Source organism: Saccopteryx leptura, chromosome 6, assembly GCF_036850995.1.
Source record: "Saccopteryx leptura isolate mSacLep1 chromosome 6, mSacLep1_pri_phased_curated, whole genome shotgun sequence".
In the NCBI taxonomy this organism is placed as follows: Eukaryota; Metazoa; Chordata; class Mammalia; order Chiroptera; family Emballonuridae; genus Saccopteryx; species Saccopteryx leptura.
In genome coordinates, this window is record NC_089508.1 from 5,813,643 (window position 1) to 5,835,040 (window position 21,398).

The window sequence follows — 21,398 nt, forward strand, 5'->3', positions numbered from 1 at the left end:
TTCACATTCTCAAGTATGATGAAATACAAATGAAAACAACAATATACACATAAGACACCTAACAGCTGCCTAGTTAATTATAAATATTTAAAATACACATGACATGCGGCAGTGGGATGGTATGATAGGCATGCTCCTGACTCAGTCATTCTGCATCTAGTAACCTAAGCTAATTAAATTATTAGAATGATAGTGAAACATATATGCACAAACAAGGTACTCATTAAATGTTTTAAATTAAAATCAAATACATAAATAGCCTGACCAGGGGTGGTACAGTGGACAGAGCATCAACCTGGGATGCTGAGGACCCAGATTCAAAACTCCAGGCTTGCTGGCTAGAGCGCAGGCTCATTGACATGATCTGAAATGTCGCTGGCTTGAGCAAGGGGTCCCTGGCTTGGCTTGAGTCCCCCACCCCCGGCAAGGCACATATGAGAAACAATGAATGAACAACCAACGTGCCACAACTACAAGTTGATGCTTCTCATCTCTCCCCTGCCCGTCTCCCTCTCTTACATGCTAAAATAAAATAAAATAAAATTTAAAATAAAATAAGATAAATAAAGCAGGAGCAATGGACTACCAGATATTTGGGGGGCAGAATCCACTGAGCAGACTGAGATGGGAGGGTGTGAGGCAAGCGGAGTCTGGGACTATGTCTTGAACACTTTTAACTGTCCTACATTGCGGGCACTCACTGGACATTGGTTCCATCCGTCAGGTGGACTTGAAGGCCTCCCTCCATGAAAATGCGTCTGACCGTGTCTATCCTCAGTATCGACAACTGTGAGCTGCCCACTGTTCCTGAACAGTGATGCGTGGGAATCATCTGCAGCCCAGGACAGTGATGCACAGGATGACAGCGCCAGAATGGAGGACACAGCCAGTTCCGGACCACGTGGCGCTAAGTGCACCATCTGGCCGCCGCCCCAGAGGCTGGGCACGACCAGCTCTCCCTCCCTCTGCAGGTGCCGAGGGCCTCCTGCCAGAACCCCCACCTGGCCAGGCTCTGGGCTGAAGAGTTCTTGCCCTCCTACAGCGTCCAAGCCTATGGGTCAAATCTGTCCCTACACAGTGGGGACAGTTTACACGAGAGAGAGAGTTTAAATTTTTCCCAGCAAGTTGGCAGAATAAACATGCTGTTGCATTTTAAGACACGACTAAGTACTCTGCAAAACTGTGGTTTTCCAAACCAACAGCATTTTCCAATACAGACACAGCTTTGCAGGAAACAAAAGTGGAAGTATGTCCACCTAACTCTTAGTTAAAAAGTAAGTACTTTGGAGCCTGACCAGGCGCTGGCGCAGTGGATAGAGCGTTGGACTTGGATGCGGAGGACCCAGGTTCAAGACCCCAAGGTCGCCAACTTGAGTGTGGGCTCATCTGGTTTAATCGAGGCTCACCAGCTTGAACCCAAGGTTGCTGGCTTGAGCAAGGGGTCACTTGGTCTGCTGTAGCCTCCCCCCCCCAGCCTCTCTCCCCCCCCCCCCCCCGTCAAGGCACATATGAGAAAGCAATCCATGAACTAAGGAGCCACAATGAAGAATTGATGTTTCTCATCTCTCTCCCTTCCTGTCTGTCTGTCTCTATCTGTCCCTCTCTCTGACTCTCTTTGGCTCTGCCACAAAAAAAAAAAAAAAAAAAAAAAAAGTAAGTACTTTGGAGAGAGCCAAACTCTTCTAAAGAGCTCGTTCTTTAAAGCAAACAGCTGAATATCTAACCGATGTCAAAACCTAGGGAGAGGCCCTGGCCGGTTGGCTCAGTAGTAGAGCGTCAGCCTGGCGTGTAGAAGTCCCGGGTTCGATTCCCGGCCAGGGCACACAGGAGAGGCGCCCATCTGCTTCTCCACCCCTCCCCCTCTCCTTCCTCTCTGTCTCTCTCTTCCCCTCCCGCAGCTGAGGCTCCATTGGAGCAAGAGATGGCCCGGGCGCTGGGGATGGCTCCTTGGCCTCTGCCCCAGGCGCTAGAGTGGCTCTGGTCGGCAGAGCGACGCCCTGGAGGGGCAGAGCATCGCCCCCTGGTGGGCAGAGCGTCGCCCCCTGGTGGGCATGCCGGGTGGATCCCGGTCAGGCGCATGCAGGAGTCTGTCTGACTGTCTCTCCCGGTTTCTAGCTTCAGAAAAATACAAAAAAAAAAAAAAAAAAACCTAGGGAGAAAAACATGACGCTTTGGGGCGATGTTATTGATAATAATTACACTCCATTTAGAATTTACAGCATACTTCTTTTAATGTCAATGTTTCTGACTGCATTTAAAATATTTTGCTAATGCTAGAAAGCCTCTATTAATGAGATAGGGTTTTAAAAAATGACTATAATATTTTTCCTGAAAACGATTTTTGTACATAGTATAAAATACTATTGATATTAAGTGTTTAAAGAAACGCCTTCTGAAAAAAGCAGTACTTGAATGCATAATTTTCTTCAATGCTTTCCATGATTAAGGGTTTTTTTTGTTGTTTTTTTGTTTTTTGTTTTTTTTTGTATCTCTCTGAAGCTGGAAACCGGGAGAGACAGTCAGACAGACTCCCGCATGCGCCCAACCGGGATCCACCCAGCACGCCCACCAGGGGGCGACTCTCTGCCCACCAGGGGGCGATGCTCTGCCCCTCCGGGGCGTCGCTCCACCGACCAGAGCCACTCTAGCGCCTGGGGCAGAGGCCAAGGAGCCATCCCCAGCGCCTGGGCCATACTTGCTCCAATGGAGCCTTGGCTGCGGGAGGGGAAGAGAGAGACAAGAGGAAGGAGGGGGTGGGGGTGGAAGAAGCAAATGGGCGCTTCCCCTATGTGCCCTGGCCGGGAATCGAACCCAGGTCCCCCGCACGCCAGGCCGACGCTCCACCGCTGAGCTAACCGGCCAGGGCCTCCATGATTAAGTTTTGCACACTACAAGTTTCATAGCATGAGCAGACTGTAACAGTAGGAAACACAGGGATGATTTCTCTTTCCTTATCCACCCACCCCACTCAATTAAAATGTTTGTTTTGTTAAGAGACTATAGGAAAAGGCTGGCACTCTCTCAGAAACTAACAATGCCAACGAACGATTACTTTTCAAACAGGGTTTCGTGAGTTTTCCGCCCCAATGCTTGGGTTTATAATGCCATAAATGCTTGTGGTTTGGCTATAAATTAAATTCCGTGCTGGGTAGAGTGCCAGGTGCACCAGCCCCAAGGTCTCGCCCAGCACGGGTGCTTGCTCTGCACTTTTCCACGAAACCCTTTTCTTTTGATTTTTCCGATTGCCAAAGGCCAAGTCAGTCAGTCTCCACCACCCCGTGAAGATGCAAAAGAGGTCTGATGAGACTGCGTCCTGTTGAGTTCAGATGACTTCCTCCCAGGAGTTCCCTGATCCTGTTTTAAATCCAACTATTTGCCAAGTTGAAAATTCCATCACAGTCAAGAGTTAAAAGGAAGTAATTCATGTTACAGATGCCTAAGGATGTGTAAAAGGTTTTAAATAAATGGTTCTTAATTCCCCAAATATAAATGCTTGGAAATTAAAACAATTTTCCATTTAAGACTAGGGGGGAGCCCTGGCCGGTTGGCTCAGAGGTAGAGCGTTGGCCCGGCGTGTGGAAGTCCCAGGTTCGATTCCTGGCCAGGGCACACAGGAGAAGCGCCCATCTGCTTCTCCACCCCTCCCCCTCTCCTTCCTCTCTGTCTCTCTCTTCCCCTCCCAAGCCGAGGCTCCATTGGAGCAAAGTTGGCCCGGGCGCTGAGGATGGCTCTATGGCCTCTGTCTCAGGTGCTAGAATGGCTCCAGTTGCAGCGGAACAATGCCACAGATGGGCAGAGCATTGCCCCCTGGTGGGCATGCAGGGTGGACCCCAGTCGGGCGCATGTGGGAGTCTGTCTGCCTCCCCGCTTCTAACTTAGAGGAAAAAAAAAAAAAAAGCCTGGGGAGGGGGGAGAAGAAAGAAATGGCAATAGCTCAAAAGATTACTATGGTGATTTCAAAACGGGATTGAGAGCAGCAGGTAACATGGACTCGACCTGCCCTCATCATGAACGAGTGGCCGCCTGCAGGAGCTGTCCAGCTATATTAGGGAACTTCTAGATACACTATGTGCAGGCTTTAGAAGGAATATAATAAGGTCTCTCATGATACCCTCTAAGGCAAAATGGAGAAAAGGTGATTAGCCAGACTCATAACCCTTTAAGTCTAACCAACTTCCAAGTTATTATAATGCTGAAATATGTTCTAAGAGGGTGAGATGATTTGCAGCCTTATAACACAGACTACGATTGTGTTATAATCGGATAGGGTTCTTTCTGCTCAAAAAAGAGAAAGAGCTTAGCCAAAGTACATGTAAACAAACAAGAATTTTAGACAAAAACCAGTAAACGGTAATGATGTGACACAACCAGCAAAAGAGCAAACTGGATCTTGGGCTGCATTATTGGAAGTATGGACAACGGAATAAGGGAGGTCAAGTATCCTGTTCTACTCCGCTCTGTTTAAAAAACCATGCGTGGCATACCACATTCAGTTGTGTCAAGTTTTAAAAGGACTACAGACAAAAGGAAATAGCTATGGCAAACCAGGATGACTGTATCTTAAGAGGATTTTTTCCTTTTGAATGGTAATGTTTAGGTAGAAGAACTTGAGAAAGAGCTGTCATGACTGTCTTCAAACATGTGATGATCTCATATATGGAAAAGAAATTAAACCTATTTCCTATGGACCCCCGGGATAGGACTTGGACCAAATTTTGACTCCTTTTAGGAAACTGACAGTCTGAACTGTCTACAGGAAGAATGGACTGCATGGAGGAAGAGTGAGCTTCCAGGCCCGTGGGACTGCTCAAGCACGGGCTGAATACCCTTGGGAGCATCTGCCCCACCCCAAACAGAGGTCAAGCCCTGGAGGGATGGGTGGACTGAATCAGTGAAGGAGGGGAGCCCAGAGTGCTGTCTCTTCCCTCTTCAGATAGAGCAGCGCCGTGCTTATCTGCCTCACATTTGGCCTCCTGGGTAAGCTGTACACCAGGGGTCCCCAAACTACGGCCCGCGGGCCACACGCGGCCCCCTGAGGCCATTTATCTGGCCCCCGCCGCACTTCTGGAAGGGGCACCTCTTTCATGGGTGGTCAGTGAGAGAGCACAGGATGCATCCTGTGTGCTGTATGTGGTGGCGCCACAAAGCGCAGCGATGCGGGACGTACACGTCACGGCTCCGGAAGTGCATCATATCACTTGTTACGGCTAGCATTGACAAATATGGAACCAGACACTGACCATCTCATTAGCCAAAAGGAGGCCCATAGTTCCCATTGAAATACTGGTCAGTTTGTTGATTTAAATTTACCTGTTCTTTATTTTAAATATTGTATTTGTTCCTGTTTTGTTTTTTTACTTTAAAATAAGATATGTGCAGTGTGCACAGGGATCTGTTCATAGTTTTTTTATAGTCCGGCCCTCCAACGGTCTGAGGGACAGTGAACTAGCCCCCTGTGTAAAAAGTTTGAGGACCCGCTGTACACTGAAGAAACAGCCAAAGGCTTAAGAAAGTAAACCAGGAGATGAGAGTACCTGTTAGGCCCCTTCAAATGCTGAGTTTCATAACCTAAGGCAAGACAGACCCCATGGAGAGCGGTGACTGGGGAAAGTACTGAAAAGCGACACAGAAATGCAGTGGCAACGTTTTGTTCTTCCTACCCACTACCCTCCCTCTTTCATCCAGGCCCAGCCAGGTGTCATCAAAAGAGCTGGTGTGTAGACTTCATAAAATCCAGATCAGCCTGACCAGGCGGTGGCACAGTGGATAGATCGTCAAACTGGGATGCGGAGGACCCAGGTTCGAGACCCCGAGGTCGCCAGTTTGAGCGTGGGCTCATCTGGTTTGAGCAAAAAGCTCACCAGCTTGGACCCAGGGTCGCCGGCTCCAGCAAGGGGTTGCTTGGTCTGCTGAAGGCCCACGGTCAAGGCACATATGAGAAAGCAATCAATGAACAACTAAGGTGTCGCAATGCGGAACAAAAAACTAATGATTGATACTTCTCATCTCTCCATTCCTGTCTGTCTGTCCCTGTCTATCCCTCTCTCTGACTCTCTCTCTGTCTCTGTAAAAAAATAAAAATTAAAAAAAAAATTAAAATCCAGATCAGTTCCTCATAAATGTTAAGCCCAGAGTTACACTATGACCCAGCAATTACACACCTGTCCACGCCAAAACCTGCCCCTGACTGTTAACAGCAGAATTATCCACGATAGTCAAGGAGTGGAGCCACCCCGAATATCCATCCATTCAACTGGCGAAGGCCAAACAAAATGTGGTGCATCCACTTGAGGGAACACTATTCGGCCGTGAGAAGGAATAGAGCGCTGATACACGCTACCGTGGAGGGACCTTGAAACACCATGCGGGGTACAAGACGTCAGACAGAGAAGGCCAATTATTATGGGGTTCCATTTACAGTCATCATCCAGAATTTAAATTAGAGACAGAAAGCAGATTTGTGGTCGTCCGGGCCTAAGGTGATGGGGGAATGAAAGCAATTGCTACTAGGTATCAGAATGTCCTCTTGGGGTGATAAAAACGTTCTGAAATGAGATAGCAGCGATGCCTGCACAATGCTGTGAACATATACACTAAAAGCCACTTCACTGTACACTTGAAATGGGTGAAATTTTATGGCACGCAGAATCTCAATAAAGCTGTTGTTAAAACAATACAAAGCAAACAAGATTCAGACTGGTATCCAAGCCTCAGCAGTGGTGTGGCCCTTATAAAGTTGCAAAACTTCTCGAGCTTCAAGCTTCAGTTTCCTTGCATGTAAAAGAGGATGGTGACACGACCTCCCTCAAAGGGAGGCTTCGAAGAAACGGTAGAATCAAGGATGGTTCTTTCCCAAGTCGTAAACGGGCTGGCCAGTGATAGCGTTCGTCCACTTTCCAACCACTGCCGTGTTTCTTAGCAATAAAGGAAGTTCGTGACGTCTAGCTCACTTTACAGAGTCCTAAACACTGAAGGAAAAACGGTGCACAGATTTTCTACTTAAGAGAGAGAGGCAGCATCTAAAGATGAGAATGGCTAGTCTTTCCTGAGGCTGGAAGTGTCACTTACAAATTAAGTAGAAGTAGGGAGAAAATAAAAAGCACAGGATGAAGCTAGAAATTTCATTCATTAGAACAAAATTTTTTCTTCCTTCCTTCTCATTTAGATACTATCTTCTATCTTTAGTATGTTACATGTGACTGTCACTTGAATAATAAGTATGGGCTGTATTTTCTGAAGCTGATACATAACTGTGCCTTTTTATTTCCTGTTGCTATCAAAAACATGGAGCTGTACGCAACAGATGAAAATTCATGAGTTCGGATATTATGCTGTTGTACTCTTGCCATTGTCATGTAAACCTCCAATTTAAAAAAAATAAGTTTCAATGTAGCTAATAAAATATCCAAATGTTAAATTTAGTTCTTGGTGAAAGGGTGTTTCGGTGACCCACTGCTTTCACTGAATCACCATAGCAATTAACTGAATTGTATTTATTTACATTGTCACTTAACGGAAGCCTCTTAAAAGGAATAATTTCACATAGAAACATCTGTTGCTGCAGACGTCATCAGTGAGCATTCATTTCTGCCTCACAGATTACTCTTGCTTTCAACTGTATTCATAAGGTCACCAAAAAATAGTAAGTAGTAAGAATTTTTGGAGAAAAGTAATTCAACAGTCCTGATTCACTCAATTGTGTTTTGAAGTGACCTTATTGTTTGCTTCTAGTTACTTTAGAGTGATTTTTCGTGAAACTGTTACATACAATGGGTAAGAGCTGGTTTTTACTTCCTTTTGGACATTATTACCATTAAAATATCATTACCAATACCTCTAAACTAGCAATTAACAAGGAAGGGCAGAAAACCAAAAAATTCATGAATAGATGTTTAGGTCAACTTTATGACTGAACTTCTGTTTAGAAACAATATGAGCAGGCCTCCCAAACAACTGCTCGGATAAAACAATCTAGGCTCATTTCATAACCTGAACCAAACTAAAAACATAAATGACCATATATTAATTTTTAAAAAGCCTCTATGCCTGGAAATCATTTAATGTAATTTTTCAGCCACACGCCTTGCACAACTAACACAGAAGGCATTCTATCACAAACAAGTAGGAGGTGGTACTATTGCTGACATCAAAAACCAGTAACTCGGCCCTGGCCGGTTGGCTCAGCAGTAGAGCGTCGGCCTGGCGTGTGCAGGACCCGGGTTCAATTCCCGGAGAGGGCACATAGGAGAGGCGCCCATTTGCTTCTCCATCCCCCCCCCCTTCCTCTCTGTCTCTTTCTTCCCCTCCCGCAGCCAAGACTCCATTGGAGCAAAGATGGCCCGGGCGCTGGGGATGGCTCCTTGGCCTCTGCCCCAGGCGCTAGAGTGGCTCTGGTCGAGGCAGAGCGAAGCCCCAGAGGGGCAGAGCATCGCCCCCTGGTGGGCAGAGCGTCGCCCTTGGTGGGCGTGCCGGGTGGATCCCGGTGGGGCGCATGCGGGAGTCTGTCTGACTGTCTCTTCCTGTTTCCAGCTTCAGAAAAATACAAAAATAAAACAAAACAAAAAGAACCCCAGTAACTCAAATGACTGACTGCAAGTCAATTAAGGAAAGTATTCAAAATTTAATTGAGAAATCTATTCAACCTACTGGAGAGTAGAACCGCCCCCATGACTAAACTGTAAGGGATTGCAGTGGCCAGCAGAGTACCAAATAATCTCTAGCTGCCTTATACCACCTTCTGAGGATCAAAAACGCAGGGATTCTGCTCTGGGGAACTCGTGTTCAATTTAAAGAGAGTCAAAACTTCCGTTCCACTGAAGAGGGCATTACTTAGTAGAGGAAGGTCTACCTGTGATTAACATGAAAATTATGTTACCAAAACTATCACAATATATCCTCTTCTACCAAAAGGTGATACATTTCAGCAGAGATTAAAATATCGTTACAGAGGATGAACCCACACACTCCGGAATCTTTATTGCTGCCCCTGATACCTCCTATTTGCAAACAGGTGCTGAAGAGCTAGAAAAGTTCCCCTAAGTCACAGTTACAATTGCAAAATAAATAGCCTGCGTTGTCAAAGCATCTAGTATTCCAAATCATTTCAACTGCACTATAGGCAAATTCGAAAAAATACATTTTTTTTCCTTTACAAACTTCTGGGGGCTCTCTGATAAAGCAATAAATCCAAGATATAAAAAATTGTTTTGTTAATTTTTGTACATGAATTATCACACATCATGTTCCGATAAAATATGCAGTGTGCTGTGAAAAGCTTCTTCAACCTTGCTAGTGAGACTAAAATCTTTCAGGCACGTAGGATTTTATATTTTTTAAAGATGCCATATTGGTAGCTATTAATGTTTCCTTCCTGTTAAAAGAATTTAATTAAAAAAAATTTTTTTAAAAACCTATCACCCAGCAAGCAAAGTAAGTGGAAACACTTTTAAGGCAGGTCCGCTTTGCCTGTCCATTTAGATTGTATTCAACTGGGATGATTTCACCAAAGTGGAACTGAACGGTTTCTGAGGGTCCATCCGAAACAAATAACTGCGTGCACCCTCCTAGGAGTGTTGGGTGATTAAGTGATTTGTTTGCCGAGTTCTCCATCCAGACCTCTCCAAACAGATGCGAGTTTGGAAGCCAAACGCAACACGTCCCGGAGCCCCCGGGAGCCGGGGCCTCCCTACGCGCTGCCGGGCCGGTGCGCTCCTGCGGGAGGCGCCGGGCCAGCCAGCCCCGCGCGCACTGGCCGGAGCCGGAGCCGGAGCCGGGCGGTGGCGCGGGGGGCGGGGGCGGCGAGCGCGGCGAGCGCGGCGCGGGGCCCGCGGCCCAGCACAATGCGCCCCGGCGGCGGGAACCGCGCGCCCCTCCGCCGCAACTTTGCGCGGCCTCCCCGGCCGCCCGGCCTCGCGCCTCCGCCCTCCCGCCGCCGCCGCGGCCCCCGCCCTCCCGGCCGCCGCCGCCGCCGCTCACCGTTGCAGAACTGGAGCAGCGAGGACGTGTCGTACAGGCTGCTGTAGCTCGAGAAGCCGTCCTCCATGCTGAGGCCGCCGGGCAGCGCCCGCTCCTCCGGCCCGGCCGCGCCGCCGCCGCTCACCCCCACACTGAGCCACCCAGCCGCGGCCGGCGCTGGCGCTGGGGCCGGCCCTGCTGTGGCGGCCGCTGCCGGTTACCAGGGCAACCCCGGGCCCGCTGCCGCCGCCGCCGCCGCCGCCGCCGCCGCGCGAGCCGGCGCCGGTACCGCCCGCCAGGGGGCGCCCGCGGCGGGGACGTGGCCGGGCGGGGCCGGGGCGGGCGGGGCCCGGGGCGGAGTCGAGGTCCGGGGGTCCCGCAGAGGGAGGGCGCGCGGCCCGGGGGCCGGGTGCTGTGGGAGCGCCGCGGCCGGGCCCGCCTCCTCTGGGAGGGCGAGGCGTGGGGGCACCGGGACAAAGGCGAGCCGGGAGGGCGGCGGCGACGCGGGAGGGGGCGGGGAGCTCTACCGCGGACCTTACACTCCCTCCTGGCCCGGGCGACCCCTTCTGCGGACGCCAAAGCCCGCGCTCCCCGGAGGCGCTGTCCCCGAGCCCGCTGGCGGCTCCAGCTCCAAACATGGAAACGTGCGAGCCCAGTTCAGCTGCCTTTCCACCTCAGAGCAGCTCCGCTTTCGGCCAGGTCCTGCGAGGCGGGCCCCCGCTGTCCCCACGGCCTTCCGCGCAGCAGGACTCGCCTCCAGGGGGAAGGACCGCGGGGCTCGGGACTCCGCTTGAACCTGCGCTCCTGAGGGGAAAAGATGCGGCTTCCCACTTCAAAAAGCAGAAAATCTGGGCATTTGCAGGAATTAAAACATCTGTTCGCTTCCCCCTCTGACTTGTTACATTACAGACCCCGCGGTGCAGACTTGTTACATTACACTATAGTTAAGTTGTTACAAGACCCAAGGAAATCAGGATTTGTTCTATCTCAGAAAGAGTTAGGACACAACACCACACACAGTAGGAGACACGCACGGTTCCGCGGGTTTGTAACTTTTCTAGTCTACACGTGCACAGATGAGGCGGACCGTGGGAGTTTCACTACCCATGGCCTGAAGTCAAGAAGAGTCCGCGGGTGGGAGGCTCTTCTGGCTGCATAACAAAATCTGGGTGGTTTCAAGTTGTAGCTGTTGACTCGTGTAGGTTGAACACATTTAGGCGAAACGGAGACGGAGTGATAAGTTACTCGAGGAAAATCTGTGGTCGTCGCTGGCCTTCAGAGATGGAGAGAGGCCTGTGTTTTCCTGAGCAGAAGGCAGGGGCAGGCCCTGGGCTCTGTCGCTGCCAGTGGCATGTTTTGAGTTAGGGTTGGCCACGCCTGGCAATAGGTGCTGAAGGCAGGGGGAGTGGTGGAAGCATCAATAAGGGTGGAAGCCCTTATCCCTGTCACATCAATCCCAAGCACAGAAGACACAGGGATTGTTAAAGAGAAAGGTACCTGTAGGGGCTGCAAGTGGGAAGGACAATGTTAGTGATCGTGGAGCAGGGCCTGCTGACAGGCCACCGTGCTGATTTGACATTCCTGGACAGCTTGTATTGCAGATGGTAAGAAATAAGAGTGGACAGAGAGAAAAGGGTCAGGTAGAAGACCTGGCAGGAAATGGAAGGAGACGGGAGGTTTGCAGTCCGGTAACTGGCTGATCCCAGCACTGTTAGGGGGACGCGTCTGAGTGCGAACTGGACCGCAGGGCCAGGGCCAGAGCCCGGGGCTGGAGCAGCCCAGAGTGTCTCGTCACTCTGGAAATGGGGCCCTGGGACATGGACAGTCAGAAAGAGACTGAGGGACGGGCCAGAGAACCCTACAGCTGGAGAGTCAGAAAGGCCGAGAGGGAACAGCAAACCTCCCATTAGCAATGAATGCCCTGTGTGGGGTTGCCCGCTTGAGCGTGGAATCACCCACATGATCTCATGGCTGCTGGCTTGAGCCCAAAGGTCATCCACTGGCTTGAAGACCAAGGTCGCTGACTTGAAGCTCAAGGTCGCTGGCTTGAGCAAGGGGTCACTCAGTTTGCTGTAGCCCCCCAGTCAAAGCACATATGAGAAAGCAATCAATGAACAACTAAAGTGCCACAACTACGAGTTGATGCTTCTCATCTCTCTTCCTTCCCACCCCTCTCTTGAAAAAAAAGTGCTGTGTGGCCACTGGAGATGTAAGACCAGCTCACCAATGAAAGAATTGGGACTTGGGAGCTGTTGGCAAAGAGGTGGCGAATGAACCGCCCAAGGGGGAGAACTGAAGGTCACGCAGGAGCTGGGCAGAGCCTTGGACAGGGAGGAGGAGATTCTGAAGGCAGGCACCAAGGGGCGTGAAAATCAGCCTAGGGCATCATCTCATTAGGCTAAGAGCACAGAAAGCTGCAAAGAGGTGGGCCTGTCACAGAGCAGCCAGGAGGACCAGGCTGGGAGGAGGCCCTCCTGCGTGCTGGCAGAGGGCTTACCGGTGACCTGGAGCCTCTTGGGGAGCAGGGATGACAGGAGCAGGGCTGCGGAAGGAGATCCCATGCATGTGGATGTTCAAGAACTTCGGCAGGGGGAGGAAATGGGGCGGAACATAGAGGGTCAGGGTGCCGGAGGTTCACAGAAGCCCCTCCCCCAAAGTACTGATGGACCCTCTGCATCTCTAGGGCAAGAGACGGGTGCCATGGAGAAGGGGCTTTTGAAAGGCTAAACTTTACTCAGGTGCACATTTGCCCTTGGCCCTTCTCTGTTCTCTCCTTCCTCTTACCCCCTTCGAGTCCATTTTTACCCTCTCTCTACTCTACCTGGCGGTTTTATGCATCAGGATCCATCGGATAATTGATATAAAAAGCTGAAGTATGGCACCTTGAACTTGAAAGGAAAGAGCTATGAATAAATGATGAAAAGGTGGTTCTCTTTAAGCATGTTAGTATTGTTGATTTATAATCTTAAACGGATGACATTTGGGGGCCCCCAACTAAAATAAAGTTAGAGAATAAAGAAAGTTCAGAAGCAGGATAGGAGAAAAATTGAGCTGGGATTTTCTTAGAAGACTTTCCTTCCACTAGAACAAAATTACAAATAACAAGAACTCAGTCCACTTGTCTTCGATGATAAACATTGATTGTTATATTACACTCTTAACCTAGAATATTAAACTATTTTTTCCCACAATAGTAAAAGTGTGCTTTTTTTTTAAAAAAAAGCAAAATTTAGTATAATTATAAGGATATACATGTTAAGTCAATTAGGTATAATCTACACAGCATTCAAAAAAAAGATCTACAGAGAAAGTTCAAGAAAAATCTCTGAACACTTTATTAATAATGTGAGACTGACTTTGTGCCCAAACATTTTAACAGACTATTATTCCACATCATTTTGACATAATTTATGGCCTGAGCCCAAAGAATGTTGTCATTGTAGTAAGTGATGTGTGCTCTACGGGACAATATAACCATAGCGTTCAGTGCATTAATAGCACATTTGTGCAACACATAAAAAAAGAGAGAGAGAGAGAGAGAAAGGAAAATGGGAGTCCTATAGCCTTTATTCATCAAGAAGTAATAAAATTACCCAGAAACACCATCATCTATTGTTTAATTCAACATTCCTCCGCAAACAGTCGCCCAGTACCAGGCAGCGAGCTTGGGGCTGGGATGCGCAGCAGGTGGCTGGGAAGCTGATTTAAAGAGTCACATCAGCACTTGACAAAAAGGAAATAGAAAATTTTACTCTGGGTATATCCCCAAAGTAATTAAAAACAGGGTCTCAGAGATATCTTTGTGCACCATGCTTATAGCAGCATGATTCACAGGAGCCAAAATGTAGGAGCAACCCAAGTGCCCATGGATGGATGCAGGCGTAAGCAAAATCACTCCATCCGTAGGAGGGAAGGAAATTGACACACTTTACAAGGTGGATGGGCCTTGAGGACATTGTGCTGAAGGAAATAAGCCAATCACATAATGACAAATACTGTAGGATTCGACTTCAGTGAGGTCCCTAGAGTAGTGAAATTCACAGAGACAGAAAGTAGAATGGTGGCTGTGCGGGATGGGCGAGAGGAGTTACTGGAGACAAAGTTTCCATTTGGAATGTTGAAAAAGTTCATCAGGTGGCGGTGGTGGTGACGATGGTACAACAATGTAAACATACTTGATGCCGCTGAGCCTTACGCTTCAAAAACGGTTTGAAATGGCAACTTTTATGCTACCTATATTTTACCATCAGAAAAAAAAAAAGAAGACATATTATGGGAAATGTCAGCATGCACTGAACAAAGAAAGAACAAGTCTTTTGCTTGAAGGATTGGTCTGTACTCAAAATGTCAGCACGTGTGCTGAGCTGGGATATTTAGTGCATTTCTCCCCATGGGTCACAAGATCTAGGAAACACACATACTAGTCGTACACATACACGTATCATTACAGCTTGTACTGGGTGCGGTGAGGCGAGAGAGGGATTCAGGGGACCTGGGAGCGTCCGAGTTGGGCTGAGCAGGGAAAGGAGGAGCCCCAGACAGCACCGAAGCCACAGGCAAAGCCAGTTTATCTGAGGGACCCAGGAGATTTCAGGGCAACAGAGAGAGCTGCCTGCCTCACACGGGGCTCTGATTGTGCTCTAAAAGCAGACGGAAGCTGTCCTTCAGTTACTATTCTGGGTTAAATCATGTCCCCCACCCCATACACAAACACAGATTCATATGTAGACCCCTAGTACCTCCGATCGTGCTTTGGAGCCCTGGCCGGATAGCTCGGCTGGTTAGAGCACTGTCCCGAAGTGCACAGGCTACAGAGTCGATCCCCGGTCGGGGCACATACAGGAACAGATGTTCCTGTTTCTCTCCTGCTCTCTCTAAAATCAATAAAATAAACATTAAAAAAAAATAATGTGGGCCCTGGCCGGTTGGCTCAGCGGTAGAGCGTCGGCCTGGCGTGCGGGGGACCCGTGTTCGATTACCGGCCAGGGCACATAGGAGAAGCGCCCATTTGCTTCTCCACCCCCCCGCCTCCTTCCTCTCTGTCTCTCTCTTCCCCTCCCGCAGCCAAGGCTCCATTGGAGCAAAGATGGCCTGGGCGCTGGGGATGGCTCTTTGGCCTCTGCCCCAGGCGCTAGAGTGGCTCTGGTCGCGGCAGAGCGATGCCACGGAGGCGCAGAGCATCGCCCCTGGTGGGCGTGCCGGGCGGATCCCGGTCGGGCGCATGTGGGAGTCTGTCTGACTGTCTCTCCCCGTTTCCAGCTTCAGAAAAAATACAAAATGATAATAATAATAATAATAATAATAATAATAAATAAATAAATAATGTGATTTGAAGATGGGGCTTTTACACAAGTGATCAAGTTAAAATGAGGTCATTACGGTGGGCCCTAATCCAATATGGCGAGTGTCCATAGAAGAAGGGGAATTTAGGACACAGACACGCAGGGAAGACCTGGGAAGACACAGGGAGAAGACAGCCATCTGCAAGCCACGGAGAGAGGCCTGGACAGGGTGTTTTCTTCACGGCCCTCAGAAGGAACTGTTCCTGCCGACACCTGGATTTTGGCTGTCCAGCCTCTGGAACGGCGGGACAATCCACTTCCGTTGTGGGAGGCTCCCACTTTGTGGTCCTCTGTTCAGCGGCCCCGGCAAACTTATACAATCAGTTTGCTTATGTCACAGATTCAGGGCACCATTCGCTACCGAGATGAAAAGGTACCACGTACTTTCTCATGATCAGATTGTTACGCTATAACCTGAGAGGCGATCACGGAGTCTCAGCGCCGACAGGGAACGTCCAGTTCTGCAGTCTCCGCCCGCCGGCCCGTCCAGCTGTGCTTCTCGCCAGCATCCCTGACAAACGGTCACGCATGCCAGTGCACAGTGGAGGCGCTTGAATTGTTAAAAAGATGGTTGGTAATTTTTATCCCCAAATGCCTTTCCCAAAGCATCCTTCCTGGACCCTCCTTTCGGCTGGCCGACTTGATCTTCCTCCAGCGCAGGGCAGGCTTTTGTCTGTTCGGAAATGTTGACTGACAGATTGAGTCCTGGTTCCCATAGCTCTGAGAGATCACTCCAGGGTGAACTTGCCCAAGGAGGGCTTAATGAGGTCATTTCATTCTCTGTGACTACCTCATTAAGAGCAAACACCTTGGCTCAGACTTCAAGTCCGTGCTCCTGCCACAAATGCTGTCTTTGGCGTCTGACATGCTCCTGCCACGCCACGCTATCAGAAACTCCTCCTCGCGACGCCCGACACGCCACGCGCCCGCATGCCCTGGGCCGCCGCCTGCGGCCAGTCCTGAGAGCCGGCTTTCCCTGCCTGCCTGCCTGGAAGCTGCCTGTCATCTTCACAAACGTGGCGGCCTCTGCAGTCATGAGCAATGCCGTCTGCTGAGCTCCCACATCTGCTGGTGCCCTCCTGTACCCCTTGTGTCAACCTTGTGTCAGTCCCTCTCGCCTTGTAGGAACTGGGGGGGGGGGTCTCTCCCAGGAGATTAGATGCCTCTAATGCCCATCATGCCTGACACAATGTTGAAAGTAGTTAGCACTGAGTAAATGATGAATGAAGGAAGGAATAAATACACAAACCCGCTAGGCAAAATCAGTTGCTCGTTACACAGAACGGGCTTCCAAATGCCTAGAGAGCCCCCACCTTCTTCGAGGTAAAGTCCTCTGTCTCCTCATCTATCATGTGACAGTTTCTCGACCCCCTCATCTACACAGACGCCCACCCCACTCAACGGGGCTCTTTGCTAGTGAATCCTGGTACCCAGAACAGAATACAATAACTTCACAGGACTGATCTGCCTGGCATTTTCCTTTAATAACTTGGATATTATGTTTCTTTCACTGCAACTGAGATTTGTATTGATTTTTTTTTTTTTTTTTTTTTTTGAGCAGCCAGGATACATACTGTTGGTTCCTCTTGAACTTCCCGTCAATTATAAACCCATCCGTCTTTGCAAACGAACTGCTGTTGGGTCTTCTCCAACCTGTACTGAGCTAATTGATTTTTTTTTTTTTAATCTAAAGACAGGATTTATCTTTACTCCTGTTAAATGTCATTTTGTTGGTTTCCATCCATCCTTTTAGTCAATCAAAATCTTTTAAACTCTGAAGCCTGGCATCTAACACAGCAGCCTTTGACGGCAGCCAGCGCGCCCTAACAAACCCTTGAACGTCTTCTTCATCTCACAATCGACACACACATTAGCAGTGCGGGGCTGGGGGGGGGGGGGGCTCTGGGCACCACCTTGGAGACGCCTCACCAGCGGCAGCCCCATTGATCTACTGGTCAATCCTCTGAATGTGTTTGTCCAACTAAATATGAAATCGCCCCAATTACCTATTTTTCTCTGTGTCACCCATGGGGTTTTGTGTGGGAGTTTTGCCAGCGCTCTGTGCGCCCCTCGGAAAGAGACCAATGTTGCTTTGGCTCTTGGCAACCAGCCTTCCTTCCTCAGAGATCTGTTAACATTTTTGCTCAGAACCAATATTAACATCAAACGTATCATCTATCATCTATATTTTCCAGAATCCAACTTTTTTTTTCTGCTGTTTTGGAAAATGATGACACCCCACCACCACCTTCCTTGTTTTCTGCGACCCCTAGCTGGCAAAATCCGAGATGTTCTACTAAGGCCTCGAGAGTGGATTCGTGGTAACCAGCAGGAACCAGCGGCACCAGCGGTAACCAAGCAGCCCCCCTCCCACAGCCGGCTCTCGCTGTCTTGGGCTCTTGACAGTTTCTCAGAAGGGCCGGTCCTTCAACTCCGGTTTTTTGTTTGTTTGTTTTTGTAATTTTTTTATTTTTCTGAAGTTGGAAACGGGGAGGCAGTCAGACAGACTCCCGCATGCGCCCGACCGGGATCCACCCGGCACGCCCACCAGGGGGCGATGCTCAGCCCACCAGGGGACGTTGCTCTGTTGCAACCAGAGCCACTCTAGCGCCTGAGGCAGAGGCCACAGAGTCATCCTCAGCGCCCGGGCCAACTTTGCTCCAATGGAGCCTCGGCTTGGGAGGGGAAGAGAGAGACAGAGAGGAAGGAGAGGGGGAGGGGTGGAGAAGCAGATGGGCGCTTCTCCTGTGTGCCCTGGCCAGGAATCGAACCCGGGACTCCTGCACGCCAGGCCAACGCTCTACCACTGAGCCAACCAGCCAGGGCCCAACTCCAGTTTTAAAATGATTCTTCTTATTGGAGAGAAAGAAGCTTGCAGAGTAAAGTCCTAAACATGTAGACAGAAGTTCAGAACTCTCACGGCCCCCATTTCTGAGCCCACATCAATCCACGCTACTTTTCATTCCCCAACCCCCCACCCCCACCCCACAACAGTCTGTCCCTGGGGCTGTGCCTGTGTGGTCCCCTACAGAAGCACCCTCAGTCTGAGCTCAGCTCGAATGCTCCCTGCTCTCTCTCCTGCCAGTGACTCTGCCCCCTCCGGTCGCTAACGGCCACAAGCACCTTTCATCTGTGCTAACCAACCTGCCCTGGGAAGCTCTGTAGAAACTAGACTTTCAACACCATGGGGGCACGTTAGGGGCAGGGCTCCGCACTTGACTGTGTGTTCATTCATCCTCCCGCAGCCGCCCACATGGAGTCTTCACAGGGCTCTCCCCGGCCTTGCCCCTCACTGGGAGCCTTGTCCTTAGGGGTGCGTGGGGGGTCTGCAGCTCATCACACCAAGCCTGATGCCCCTAGCTCCCTGCCTGTGTGCCACATGTACTGGGTGGGCTGGGGTAGGTTAGAAGAAGCGTTAGACAAGAAACACTCAATGAAGGGCACAGCCTTATCGGGGTTCTCCTACTGCGTGGCCTCATTACCAAACTGTCCACACTGTAGAATCGTGAACTCCAGAGCCTTCCACAGTTAACCTGTGAACGGTCCAAACAGGTGTCAAAAATCCTTATTATCTAAGAAGCCTGTGGCTCCCCCTCCCCGTAAGTTATTCACTGAAAAGTGTCCTTAGTGATTTGCTTCCGTCCAAAGAACTGATGTATTTTGAAGTGTCTAAAGTGAAAAATTAAGAGCAATAATATTCAGTTGGTATTCTCTCTTTAAAATGTTGTTCCGATGTAGGAAACTCAAATTTTAACTGTCTCCGGTTCACACAATAAGGCAGGGACCCCGTTAGAACGCAAACAACATTTCCGTTCCAGACTCTTCACTGAACGATGTCATTTTCAGAAGGTTTTGTCCATTTGCTCCACTGTGTTGCCCGTGAGGTTTTCTGGCCACTTTTGGCTTTACCACCAACCACAGAGCAAACACGCTAATATTAGGTCGACTGCTCATCCCTGTGCCGAGGTGGCCCCGTGCACGCGGCGTCCTGGGCGGTCCTTAGCAGCCCCCTTTGATGCTGAAGTATTCTGGTTTGGGTGACCAGTCAGCTGGTCATCCTAGCGAATATAGGAAGACCTAGAACCTCTACACGTTTAACACTGAAAAAAGTTATCGCGAGTCACACAGGTATTTTGAAAACGCCGCCCTAAGCTGCCTCACAGCATCAGAGTTGTAAGACATAGAGAAGAGTTGCCAGAAATCTGAATATTGATCAGGAGAGTCAAGGATAAGACCTGCCTGTGAGGTGTGCCCGTGATGGGGGTGGTGGGGAGGCACCAGACAGACCTGAGACACACACTGCTTATTTGCAGTTAACAAAGCTTCCGGGAACCCTTGCTCACAGGTTTGCCCGTGGAGTCCAGACTCTGGTCCTCCCACTGTGTAACGCAAAGATTTAGGGTCTTCTGATCGGAGGTCACTGGTGCGACGCGGCCCCACTCCCCAGTCAGAGCTTCTTCACTGTGTTCTGTGTCACAGACAGTGCTGGGGTCTCCAGTCATTTGCATACACTGAGTGCCCTCTTTGTGCTGGGAACAGGGGACACAGAGGGAATAAAGCCCCAGCCCGCTGCCTGAGGGTTTCATGGTCCAGGAGAGGGGCAAACACACCAGAACACACTGACATCCACAGGAGGGACCAGGCACACAGCAACTCACAGGGGGAGTCACTGTCCAAGAATTGGCCCCAGTCCAGCCTCTCTCCCTCTCTCTGCCGCCCGAGGATGCAGCAAGTAGGTGGCCATCAGCCAGCCGGGAACAGAGCCCTCACCAGGAGTCACCATACTGCCATCCTGACCTTGGACTTCCGGCCTCCAGAACGGAGAAACAAAAAGTTCAGGTGACTCAGCCCCCAGTGTGTGGCATTCTGTTCTGGTGGCCCGAGGTCACTAATAGAGAAGCAGGTGGACCCTTTTCCGATCTCCAGGTTTAATCTCTGAAGCAGGTGGACTGAGGGGTCCTCTGCACAAATGGATACTAGAGGGAGCATCCCGCGCGAAGGACAAAGGACAGCCTAGCGCCGCATGAGGACACCTCACCCTGCCCCCCTTCCCACCTGCAGCCCTGGCGTCCTGGCCGCCAGCGTCTCTCTGCAGACAAGACCCCTTTCTAGGGAACATGACAGACTCTTAGGGAAAGACTGGAGGTGCGGAAGCTCAGGAATCCCAGGGACGTCCTTGTGCCAACGAGTCTCCTCTGCGGCCTCAGAGCTTCCGGGAGGTTGTTGAATGTGCCGCTCTAAAATCTGAATGAAGAGCCAAGTATCTCTGAACATTTGGGGAAGAATAAAATAACAGGAGGGAGGAGGAATATGAGTTAACAGAGAACAGAAAGAAAGAAAACTATCATGGACACCCTCAAAGTTACTGCGGCCACAGAACAAAGACAAGAGGCTGAAGTTAGATGATAAGAAGGGGTTTTTGGAAATTAAAAATATGACAGTAGAAATAAAGTCTCCAAAGAAGACTCTATAAAGGAGTTAAGGAAACCCTCCAGAACAAGAGCACAGAAAGACAAAGCAATATAGAATATAGGAGAAAAAAATGTAGTAATCACATTGGGAAGCTCAGTGTCTGAATAATGGGAATTCCAGAAAGCTAAAGGAAGTGGATGAGGGGAGGCAAACCATCCAATAAAAAACCCAAGAAAAATTCCCAGAGCAAAGGGACATGCATTTCTAGATTAAAAGGGCCTGCTAAGAACTTAGCACAGTGCAGAAAGAAAGAGATACACAAAAATGTATGTCCCTCGGACACTTTAAAACACTGGAGATAAGGAAAACATTTTTCAAAAAGCTTCCAAAGAGAAACAACAGCTCTGAGACAAAGGAGGGAGAATTAGAATGGTGCCTGACTGTGGTGGCACAGTGGATAAAGCGTGGACCTGGAACGCTGAGCTCGTCGCCGGTTCAAATCCCTGGGCTTGCCAGGTCAAGACATATATGGAAAGCAACTATGTACTACGAGTTGATGCTTCCCACTTCCCCCACCTTTCCTCTTTCTCTCTCTCTCTCCTCTATCTAAAAAGAAATAAGTAAATAGGTAAGTAAATAAATAATAAAAAAAATAATCAGAATGGCATTAGATTTATGGGCCTCAAGAGA

At 49.6% G+C, this 21,398-nt stretch overlaps 1 protein-coding gene across 5 annotated transcripts in view; it reads right to left on the bottom strand.

Moving 5' to 3' along the window:
• The window catches only part of EML1 (EMAP like 1), a 177,638-nt gene that overhangs the window by 116,142 nt on the left and 40,098 nt on the right, over window positions 1-21,398 (bottom strand). Inside the window, exon 1 of one of the 5 annotated variants that reach the window (XM_066344747.1) lies at window positions 9,976-10,157. The exons of 3 other annotated variants lie outside the window; for them this stretch is intronic. In XM_066344747.1, coding sequence (XP_066200844.1) covers window positions 9,976-10,042 — 67 coding nt within the window. In that variant the 5' untranslated portion in view covers window positions 10,043-10,157. Of the gene's footprint in view, window positions 1-9,975; window positions 10,158-21,398 lie in introns of those variants that run through there. One more of the 5 variants, XM_066344750.1, reaches the window with a different exon arrangement.